Raw genomic sequence first — 11,434 nt, 5'->3', positions numbered from 1 at the left:
CGCTGAAGAGGGACCAAGATGCCAGGGGAAGGCGAGGAGTCCGAGAAGGAGTCGCGCTAAGCAGCTAAGCTTATCACGCCGGACCAGACCCTGGAAACTGGCATCAGCCCACTGCCTGCTTGGTACTTGAGACCCGCTACTGCCTGGGACTGGTGTTTTCTTTCAAACATCTGAGTCTTGCGCCGTTAAGGCCCAGCCACGTCCGTTGGCTTCCGTCGAAGAGGCGCAATACGATTGGGGAGAGGCCATCGCAGCCCCGTCTTACTGCGTCTCTTATCGACCCAAGCCCCCTCCGAGATGAAAGTGACAGTGGCCGTGGAACATTTAGTCTGTCCAGGCTGAGTCTGCCCAACGGCGGGGTTGGTCTGGGGTTTTGTTCCTTTGAGAGATCGTTGCTGGAGTTGCGGCTGAGGCTGAGCTTGGCTCCGAGGCTTCGTCCTTAGTGCGGTATCTGAGGCCTAGGGCTCTGGAGGATATATGATGGGGAAGACCGCATGTCGACAGTTCAAGTAGCTGCGTCGCTCTTTTCTCTGCATAAATCGGCCTCGTTGTTCATCATGAAGTCGTCTCTCCTAACGTCCGTTGTGGCCTTTGCAGCCACTGTTTTGGCCGTGATTCCGCCTCACGATGTTAACCGCAGATCTCTTTCCAGGCGGAATCTGGGAGGTCTCAAGCCCCGCGAACTATCCGACCCAGACGCGGTTGTCAACGGCACATTCGACCAGTTGCTTGACCACACCGATCCCTCAAAAGGAACCTTCAAGCAGAGATATTGGTTCAACGCGGAACACTGGGGAGGTCCTGGTTATCCTGTCTTCATGGTGAATGCTGGCGAGTCTGAGGCTGACGGCTACTTGTACTTTTTGAACAATGGTACGATAATGTACAAGTATGCCGAGCAGTTCCAGGGAGCCATCATTCTCTTTGAGCGTAAGTACTGGCTGACTGAACTGACCAGCGTCAAAAACCTGTACTAACAGTCAGTTTCCCAGATCGATACTATGGAAAGTCGCAACCGTTCGAGGAGATGACCGCCGAGACTCTGCAATACCATACCGTGCCTCAATCCATCTACGACAACAAGTACTTCGCCGAGAGTGTGAAGCTGAAGTTCGATAAGAAAGGGGGTGCCAATGCCGACAAGTCCCCTTGGGTGTTGATAGGTGGAAGCTACCCCGGCGCTCTTGCGGCATGGCAGTCCGTGATCACCCCGGGAGTTTTCGCGGCCCACCACGCCAGCTCAGCCGTCGTCCAGGCCATCGAAGACTTTTGGCAGTTCTTTACTCCGATCGAGCAGGCCTTGCCGCGAAACTGCTCGGCTGACGTGAAACTCGTCGTCAAGAAGGTCGACTCTATCCTCGACAAGGGCGACAAGAAGAAGATTGCGGCTATGAAGAACGATTTTGGACTTGCTTCGTTGGATGACGACGGTGACTTTGCCAAAATCCTTTACCAGCCCATCATCGCCTGGGCGGACAACAGGACGGCGGTCTTTGAGTTCTGCGATTACATGGAGACGTACTCGAACAACGGAAAAGTCAACAAGAACAAGATCAATTCGGGCGTCGGTTTGGACGCTGCGTGGGACGCTTACACGTCATGGATGCAGGGAGCTTGGAACCAGTCGTGTTCCAAGGACGCGTGTGACTGGGACACCAAGTCGGAGGCGTGGGATCCCAAGTATCTAGGCTCAGACCGCAGCTGGCAGTGGCAGCTCTGCAACGAGCCCTTCGGATGGTGGCAGGTAGGCCCGCCCAAGTCTGACGGCACCAACATCGTTTCCTCGCATATTCGGCCGGCACACGAGGCACGCCAATGCGACAAATTCTTCCCCGAGGTCAAGGGGTTCAAGCCGGCCATGACTGAGGGGTTCACAGCGGACATGTTCAACGACTGGACGGATGGCGGATGGAACGCCACGTACGACAACGTCATGTTTGTCGACGGCGAATTCGATCCGTGGAAGTCGGCGACTATGAGCTCGGATTACCGGCCGGGCGGACCGTCCAAGAGTACGGACAAGACGCCTCGGATGGTGGTGAAGGGAGGGACGCATGTTCCGGATTTTGATATCTCTGAGGACAAGGACCACGCGAGCGTGACGAAGAGGCAGTTGGAGATCATGGGCAAGTGGCTCAAGAACTGGAAGCCGAAGAGCTCGTGAAGGGCGGCCAGAGATCTGATGACGTGATGACGTGACGATGTGACGAAAATGCATTGGTTGGCGTTCGACATTTGTCTTTGCATGTATTCTCAACTTTGGGGATGCAACTTGGAGCCACAGCGACTGTAATTAATTGGTTAGATTTCTCTTGAAAGTTAAGAATGATAATGAAGACCCTCACCGATCCTCGTACAATCTGTAACAGGCAGCCGTTCGTTGAAATTTGCCGAGGTAGCTCAAGCGGAAATATTGACGGTTAGGCATGAACAATGTGGATGTAGATGTAGATGATGAGTTCTGCCCATATTCATCCAGGTCTTAAGATCCAGATACACAATGCGTGAACGATCGAGCTTGCACTTTCCCTTCTGATGGGAGGGAAAGTGCCGGTGCCGCACCTACCATATCAACCCACCTTCCCAACAAGCCGCAGCATAGGTAGGTAGGTAGGTAGGTAAGCACCTTCCTCGAACCAGACAGGACGACAGTTCATTCTCTCTTCTACCACTTCTGCTCGGTTCGGATGCAAATTGATTGCTCGATCTCTGCCTTCTCCATTACTCATCGATGTTGACAAATACAACAGGGCATCAACGACGCCTTTGAGTCATTTTGGCAATCCTTGACGATGTACCATGACCCGCTGCTACCGCCAATAGCGAGTACGACGACGAGAACGACAATGATCGAACGAGGCCATCTCGCGATGGAGGCATCGGTGCTGAGGACGACCGGACGTCGAAAAGGTCTTATCGATATCCGCCCAGCTCCGGCTCCGGCTGTGAGTAAAAAGCACCCTGCCTTTTCAACCGGCCGGATGATCTTCAGATACAGCTGATAAGCTTATCAGGCCGGGGAGGGGGCATCAAGCTTGCCTCCACGTCTGGGATGGATGGCCACGCCCAGCGTCACGGGAACCGTCCCGTCTGTGGCCCCTTATGCAAGGAACAAGTGATTCATCAGATCACCCGGACTGGATACTGAGATTGCCGTGTTGCGACAACCCGGTTGTCAACCGAACATGAATATCAATAGTTCCCGTCAATCCTCACCTTCGGAGCTGACCGAGCCTCACCGAAAACACCGGCCCCACTTCGAAGCTCCCCCTCAGATGCTCAGATACTCTGCCCGAATTCAGACTAAGCGCACATCATCGATTGCTCGGCAATGCGCGGCATAACCGAATGACAGCTCTTCAGCACGTCGTTGCTCTGTATTCCGACTCCGAAGCCCTTTCATTGAACCATCGGAAAATACGGCAAAGCTACAAATGCGCCGTGGCCTGTTTCGAGGTCAAAGTCTACCAGGGTCGGACACAACGACAAAAGAATGCCAGGCCATACACATCGAGGCAAGAACTTCCCCGCACCGAGTGTCATGCATAAATCGCGCTCTTCTTGCCCTGACTGTGTGGTCTTGCAGTCTCGTCATGATTTGTTTTCGTACGGGCCTTTTCTTACTGATCGACACGACCTGTGGTAACTCAATTAGGACGGTGCCTGGTTTACCCCGCCTCGGAGCGGAATTTGTGTTACTTGGGAGTCTTGCACGAATGCCTCGAGTGCGACCTCCGTACGGGCAATTCGACTCGACGGACGCCCTTTTGCTCTGATGTCCGGCAGAGGGAACATGACGTCGATATCCTCTCACTCTCACGCACAATGACCCGTCGTGTCGGAAGGATTGGTCATCTGGTGGGCTGAGGTCTACCAAGACGCGTCGTTGAATAGTCGGAGACCTCTCGGTGCCCCTCCCTGGTACTGGGTCTCATCCCCGCAAGGTTCAGGGAGGGCCTGCAGCTAAACTGGGCTGGGGTTGCAGACTTCTAGCCGATCTAGAAGCCCAGACCAGCCAGCTTGGTCACTATTCACACCCATACAATTCTACGCGAGCTGACCTGGCCGGTTGGTTGATGGAGCTTTTCTGCAGCTGCCTGGGAGCTATGAGCAGCTGATGGTGCAGTAGCCCAGCTGGCATTGACTTCACTGCGTTTACAGTCAGCTTCCCTACCCTACTTCACGCCTTACAACGCGTCGATGGGGACACGGTCAAACTCTCAGCTTTGAAGATTCCGACGAGCCTCAAAACGCGCATCGAGATGGTCTGAACGCCACTGAGCGAGCGCCCTCTTCGTTCGAGCCACAACTTCTGCAAACTCTACGAGAATCAATCTCGAACCTGCGCATGTGCGTTCCAAGGAAAAAAAAGCGTTCAGAGTCTTTGGTAGCCCGTCCATCCTAGCGACATGACATGTCCGGTGTCTGTCGACTGTGAGGCTCACAAGGATGCCACACAACCTTCCCTTACCGTCCAAACCTTGGGCAGCACGACGCGGAAAGCTTCGAATCAGCATCCCATTTCCCCATTCACAAGGCGCAGGTAACGGCCGTTTCCAACATTCCAGGTACATGACAACTATGTCAAATCCGGTGATCCGCGTCAAGCTCCAGCAGCGATAGTGTGGGCGCTCTTTGTGGGGCGTGGGATACGCCTCAGATGACGTTCGCTGATTTGTTCGACTGCGAACTTCTCCCACTCTCTGTCCGGGATGAAGCTGTCACACTCCTCTCTCTATCTGCACGTTATGACAAAAGGGAATTGTATCGTCTGGTACAGGCCCACGAAAACCGGTTACCTCAAATATACTTCCGAACTCAGGTCTCGCTCGGTGTCTGTTTCATACGATCCGATTTCAGTCGTTTAGTACCCTGGTTGTACACCTGCTCCGTTTGGTCGCCAATATCCCCGAAATGCATCTTTGTTCCATCAAATCGCTACACTGTGGACTAGAACGGCAACCTATGGCCTGCCGAGTCACCGGTTCCATGTCGGCATCCACATCCAACACTTGGTACACGACTCCGACCTGCCCTATTGCTAGCATGGCAATACCAACATGTATCGCCGTATGCTTGCCGGCGCCTCCGTCGGCTTTGGGGACCCAGGTACCTTTGTCGTGGTGCCTATAACCAGAAGGTACCCGTCCGTTCTTCTCGTCCCAAGCTCAAGTCGTCTTGCACATGCTACCTTCATCATCCTTCATATAAACATTGTTCTTTGTTCCCTCCCTTGTACCTGCTCTGTATTCGAACCATCAGCGTCTTGCTTTCCATACCTCGAGTACCTTTCACGATGGGTTCAATTGCTGTCTCTCAGGATAGCTTTCCCCAAGCTGACCTCAAGGCGGCTAAGCAGAATATCAACAAGTCAGTCGCCAAACATGGCGTTGACATCATCGACGTTCGACGAGTTGCGGTTGAAACAAACTTGAAGGACGACATCATTTCCATGTGGAACCCCACAAACGGACCCCGGAGGCTGCCGACCTTGCTGCTTTACAACGAACGGGGCCTGCAACTGTTCGAGGATGTAGGTGGTTTTGGGCCACTCATCAGCTCAGCCACGTCTTGCGTGATTGGCACTAACAGTTTTGCAGATCACATATCTTGACGAGTACTACCTGACCAACAACGAGATTGAAGTTCTGAACAGCTCCTCGAAAGAGATTGCGCAGAACATCTCACCCGAGTCTATGGTCATTGAGTTGGGGAGTGGGTTTGTGGTTCCCTGCTGAATGGAGACTCTTGGGGTGATTCTGACCTATCTTGAAGCAACCTTCGCAAAATCGGTATCCTGTTGCAAGCTTTCGAGGATGCCGGGAAGAGCATCGACTACTACGCTCTGGACCTTTCGCTGGAAGAGCTAGAACGCACTTTGGCGCAACTGCCCTCTTTTCGCCACGTCAAATGTCATGGCCTTCTGGGCACTTACGACGACGGCCGCGAGTGGCTGAAGAAGCCCTCAAATTTGGCCCGCACCAAATGCATCGTGAGCTTGGGCTCCAGCATTGGTTTGTTGCTCCACAGTAAATTGATGGCTCTGAAGAAGTCTGACAGCTGTGACAAGGCAACTTCGAGCGCTACGACGCCGCTGGTTTTCTCAAGCACTTCAGCGATGTTCTTGCGCCGTCAGACACAATGCTGATTGGATTGGACGGCTGTAGCGATCCAGCCAAGGTTTAGTAAGTTTCCATGGCACACGTGGACGTTATTCTGGTTGCTAACCCGCTCAGTCATGGCTACAATGGTAATTCTCCCTGCAGAGACAACTGCAACAATGGCACTGACAGTAACACATATAGACAGCAAGGGTATCACCCATCAGTAAGTCAAATCCAACTACAAGTGTTCATATGTTCATAACTAATTGTCATAGGTTCATCCTGAACGGTCTGGCAAACGCCAATGAGATCCTCGGAGAGGAAGCTTTCAAGCTGGCGGACTGGGAGGTCATTGGTGAATACGTCTACGATGACGAAGGTGGCCGTCATCAGGCTTTCTACTCCCCAGTCCGCGACACCCGTGTGATGGGAACCCTCATCAAGCAGCACGAGCGCATTCAGGTTGAGCAGAGCCTGAAGTACTCCCAGCGGGGAGCCGAGAATCTGTGGAACATGGCAGGCTTGATCGAAACCGCCCGATGGATGAAGGGCGAGGAGCACGGTGAGTGGACCAAATTTCTATGTGCAACTCAGGAACTCGGGATTTTTGGCTGCCACCCTCTACGTACATCCTGCACCCCATAAGCCTCCCCCACGTCTGCCGGCAACGTGGAGCCAATTACCCAAACAGTGGGCTTGCAGTCGCCGGATCGTAAGATGTTGGATGCGACTAGTCCCGGCAACATCTTCTGACGGACCATCGGATCCTACGCGATCCGTACAGAGCACCACTTACAAGAAGCTGGCTTTTCCAAAACAAGAAATGCTTGAACTGACATGCAAATAGGTCTTCACCTGATCTCTAAGAGAAAGATGCCTTTCAGCCTGCTTCCTGACCTCTACGCGGCTTCCCCTTGCCCTTCGCTAGGCGATTGGGAGGCTCTGTGGACAGCATGGGACGCTGTTACACAAAAGATGCTTCCCAATGAAGAGTTGCTGGATAAGCCAATCAAGCTTCGGAATGCCTGCATCTTTTATCTCGGCCACATCCCTGCCTTCTTGGACATCCAATTGACGAAGACGACCAAGAAGCCACCCACCGAGCCGGCATACTTCCAGCCCATGTTCGAGAGAGGAATTGACCCAGATGTCGACAACCCTGAGCACTGTCATTCTCACTCTGAAATTCCAGATGAGTGGCCGCCTGTCGAGCAGATTATCGCTTATCAGCAGCGTGTCAGGGCGAGAGTCCAGAGCCTGTACGAGAATGGCATCTGCAAGATCCCTCGGGCTATTGCGCAAGGCATCTGGGTCGGCTTTGAGCATGAGATCATGCACATGGAGACCCTGCTCTACATGATGCTGCAGAGCGAAAAGACGCTGCCACCCCCCGATGTCGAGCGTCCTGATTTCAAGCGTTTGGCAGACAAGGCTCGCCAAGCCCGCGTTCCCAATGAATGGCACGAAGTACCTGCCCAGTCCATCAAGATTGGTATGGACGAGCCTGCTCTTGACGCTGGCGTCAATGGCTACTTCGGCTGGTAAGTTCAAATGTCTTGTAAACCTTTGAATTGATGCTGACTCAAATAAGGGATAACGAGAAACCATCTCGGAAAGTTGATGTTCACGCTTTCCAGGCCAAGGGGCGGCCAATCACCAATGAGGAGGTAAGCAACATACACGTGAATTGGAAACGATACACACTGACACCCTCAAGTACGCGCAATACATGTTCGAAAACCACATCGAGAAGGTTCCTGCCTCATGGGCTGATGTTCACGCCAACGGCGCCAAGACGAATGGCCACGTAAACGGTGTTTCCAACGGACACACCAATGGCTACGTCAACGGGAACACAAACGGTGCGACCAACGGCGTTAACGGTCACCAAAACGGATCACCCGCGCTCCCAGACTCCTTCATCGACAACATCGCAGTGCGCACAGTCCATGGTCTTGTACCGCTCAAGTACGCCTTAGACTGGCCCATCTTCGCGTCCTACGACGAGCTCTCCGGTTGCGCCACATGGATGGGTGGCCGTATGCCCTCCTTTGAGGAGGCGAGGAGTATCTACACCTATGTTCACAACCTGAAAAAGATGGAAGCAGAGCGTACTCTTGGACGAACGGTTCCAGCTGTCAATGGGTGAGTACCCTTCAAAGGCAGAAAATTTCTCAAGCTGACATGTGCTAGCCACCTCTCCAACGATGGTGTCGAGGAGACACCCCCGAAGCCCGCCTCCCTCGAGGCCGAGAAGATTCGCTCTGAACTCTTCGCGGACCTCGATGGCGCCAATGTTGGTTTCCAGCATTGGCACTGCGTTCCCGTGACGGCCAATGGCAACCGTCTCGCGGGACAAGGCGAGCTCGGCGGCGTCTGGGAGTGGACCAGCTCGCCCCTTGCTCAGCATGAAGGCTTCGAGCCCATGCCTCTGTATCCCCAGTACACATGTGAGTTTTATTCTGCAATATTGGAAGGAGCAGCGCGTTTTCTAATTTGGCAAAAGCCGACTTCTTCGATGGCAAGCACAACATTGTTCTCGGCGGTTCCTGGGCTACACACCCCCTCATTGCTGGACGGCGATCTTTGTAAGTTTTCCCATCATCAGCCCCTGATGTGTATCCCAACTACATATTAGCAAAGACTAATCATAAGCAGCGTCAATTGGTACCAGCGCAACTATCCCTACGCCTGGGCTGGCGCTCGTCTCGTCAGGGACATCAACTAATCCCCGCGTCGCCGGCTCACTTTTTGTTCGAATACTGTACCACCACCATCTTTAATCTTGCTTGCTGAAAGCTCAGCCCAGAAGTTCAACAACTGGCTTTTCTCGTGGACAACTCAACGTCGTCTTCTACCAACTCTCCTTCCGTCATGGTCGTCACCAAAAGCCGGCATGTTTGTCTTTGAAACCGCAACGGGGAGTTCTTTCGTGGGGTCCAAGTCTGGAATCTTTTAGGCCTCTGTATTTCTTCAAACAGCTTCACTCTCTTCAAGTAATTGGCATGGATTAGGGGTTACATGTAAGGCGTCGGCCATAGCTGACGTGATTGCTTCTACTATCTGGTAGCAGAGATCAATCGACACTCACTATTCTTCCTGTCACCGTCCACCAATCCTGATCAGTCATCGAAACCCATCTAGAGAGAATATTGTGATAGTCTAACGTATCCCTTCAGATTTTGCTTATCTGTGTCTCCTTATCGTCCTAAGTTCTCCTTACGCACGATGTCCTATTTAAAACTTATGCCGTCTCTTTGGTCGTCCTCTCCATCCAACAACCATTAGCTCCTTTTCCAAGCGTCGCGGAGATTGTCAGTTCTAACGACGATCATGTGCTCTGGGCCTCAACTCTAGAGCGTCTGCATCACTCAAACGAACCTTAACCCACGATTATTTGCGAAGAAACTACGACAGGCAACAGAGACAACGCCAGACGCCGCTGATGTCTTCCGCGTTTGCTTTCTTGATGTAGTCATACTACCGCGGATAAGCACCCCAGCTTCGACGATACAATTAGGCGAACAAGATGTCGCCCCAAACGACACGTCCGACCGTGACGGAGATACCATGCTTTTGGGTTGGTATCAAATCAAAGGCTTCTTACACTGTGGTTTTATATCGAACGATTGTAGATGTGCGATGTATTTCGAAACCAGTTCCCTGAATTGACAGATGGCAAAGTAAGTATGTTATTAATGACCCCCAGCCTTCCGCCAAGAGTGCATAAAGGGCGGTCTGGTTCTCAGAGCGCCAGAGCTTTCGAAACGGCAGCGGAATCAACGACGTCCGTCACTTTGATGCTAAAGTCGAGCTCTTTTACGTTTTTGGCTTGTAGAAGACAGCCAACATAACAGTGACCGGCCTCGAATGCGAGATTATGGGATTTCGGGCTTGAATTGGGTCTGTCTGGCGAGTATACACCCACGAAACAACAAAGGATGACGAACAATGGAGGAGCTTTGGTTATCGTTGCCGAGTCTTAACCAAGATTTACGGAGTACTCAACGGACTGGAGCCATCGTCGGAAAGGTCATCTTGCCTCGGCGGAAGCTCTGCACATTTTGGGAGTTTACCCCTTCTATGCCGTCTACAGTTTCTCAAATAAGCTGGGTTTGATATGCATATTTCGCAAATTCGTCATACGGGTTTACATTCCTATATAAACAGAGGATGGCCCTTTGGCTACTGTATAGCCAAGTGAAGACCATCCAAGGGAAACCCATCCAAACAACTGTCGGCGACTTGCGTGCCATTGAGCCATCTCTGGTTCGGGTATCAGCCGATGTATCTTCAGAACATTGGGGCGCCATCTTGAGGCTATTCGCAAACTGTATAAGAGGCAATCGACAATAGGGATTGGCAGAGACTGGTTGAAGCTGGTCAATGAATCAACGTGAACTACGATGCATCTTGTATATGCGTGAGAATCATTTATCTCTTCGCTTCTTCAAGACGTACCCTCTGTCAAAGGAAGACTCGAACCACATACACGGCGATGTATTGGTGAAGGTGACAAGTACTCAGCCGTGATGTTTGCCTTTATATATACGAACACCACACAGTCCCTACGACACTTCACCAAATCCCTAGCAGATATGCCCATGCGAACGAAGGTTCTTCCTACGTGCCCGCAGGATGTCAAGTAACATACAACGAGACGTCTAATACAAACATGCCGTTTCTGCCCGATCCCTCAAGCACTCTTCAGATCCGACACATCTCCGAATGACCCCACGAAGAGAAGCATCGTAACCTCGGCCACCACCCTCACCGGTCCAGGCATCACGATGGCACACGACCAACGCGGCCCCCCCTCCTCCCTCACTTGGCGCGGAAGGTGGTAATACAGGGCGTCTTACTTACATGCATAGCTGACGTCAACCCCTCGTGGGGGTTCCCGCTGATGTGGGGTTTTTGGTGTTGGTAGTAGTACGAGGTGGCCTCGAAAAAAAGAAAAAGGAAAAATGTGAGGAGGTGAGGAGGGGCTGGATGTCAGATTCCGCAGGAAGAGAGGGGGTTTGTCACGAGAAGGAAATGTTCCCGTCATTGTCATGTATTCGACTCTCGCCCGGAACTCCGCATCGGCATTGTATGCATGTCGTGCAAACGCCGCGGCGCGCCGAAACTCTCGCGATTGCGGTTCGTGAACTGCCATGCAGGATGCTGCTGGGGTCAAAGTCGGCGAAAATGAGGGCTCTTTTTTGAACAGTAATGTATTTTTAGAGGGGCAGGCCCTGCCGGTGAATCTCTCGCGATGCCCAGCGTAGGGCGTGTAGTAGCAAACAAGGTATCTCTCTACGTGCAGCGCGGATGTACTCTCAAGTACC

General features: G+C 52.4%; 2 protein-coding genes across 2 annotated transcripts; both read left to right on the top strand.

Moving 5' to 3' along the window:
- Positions 1–557: 557 nt before the first annotated feature.
- CkaCkLH20_00852 (uncharacterized protein) lies at positions 558–2,164 on the top strand (the record flags this gene model as incomplete). Its single annotated transcript, XM_038883572.1, has 2 exons — positions 558–930; positions 993–2,164. The coding sequence occupies 2 exons, from the start codon at positions 558–560 to the stop codon at positions 2,162–2,164; spliced, it is 1,545 nt and encodes a 514-aa protein (XP_038751167.1).
- A 3,132-nt stretch (positions 2,165–5,296) lies between these two features.
- On the top strand, positions 5,297–8,832 carry CkaCkLH20_00851 (duf323 domain protein; the record flags this gene model as incomplete). Its single annotated transcript, XM_038883571.1, has 13 exons — positions 5,297–5,533; positions 5,601–5,719; positions 5,776–6,014; positions 6,071–6,185; positions 6,237–6,250; positions 6,306–6,327; positions 6,380–6,666; positions 6,952–7,645; positions 7,696–7,771; positions 7,822–8,249; positions 8,298–8,554; positions 8,611–8,692; positions 8,763–8,832. 13 exons carry the CDS (start codon positions 5,297–5,299, stop codon positions 8,830–8,832), a joined length of 2,640 nt encoding a protein of 879 aa, XP_038751166.1.
- Between the last annotated feature and the right edge of the window lie 2,602 nt (positions 8,833–11,434).

This window comes from Colletotrichum karsti, assembly GCF_011947395.1.
Source record: "Colletotrichum karsti strain CkLH20 chromosome Unknown Scaffold2, whole genome shotgun sequence".
NCBI classification, from domain to species: domain Eukaryota; kingdom Fungi; phylum Ascomycota; class Sordariomycetes; order Glomerellales; family Glomerellaceae; genus Colletotrichum; species Colletotrichum karsti.
This window is presented reverse-complemented; position numbering and strand designations above follow the sequence as displayed.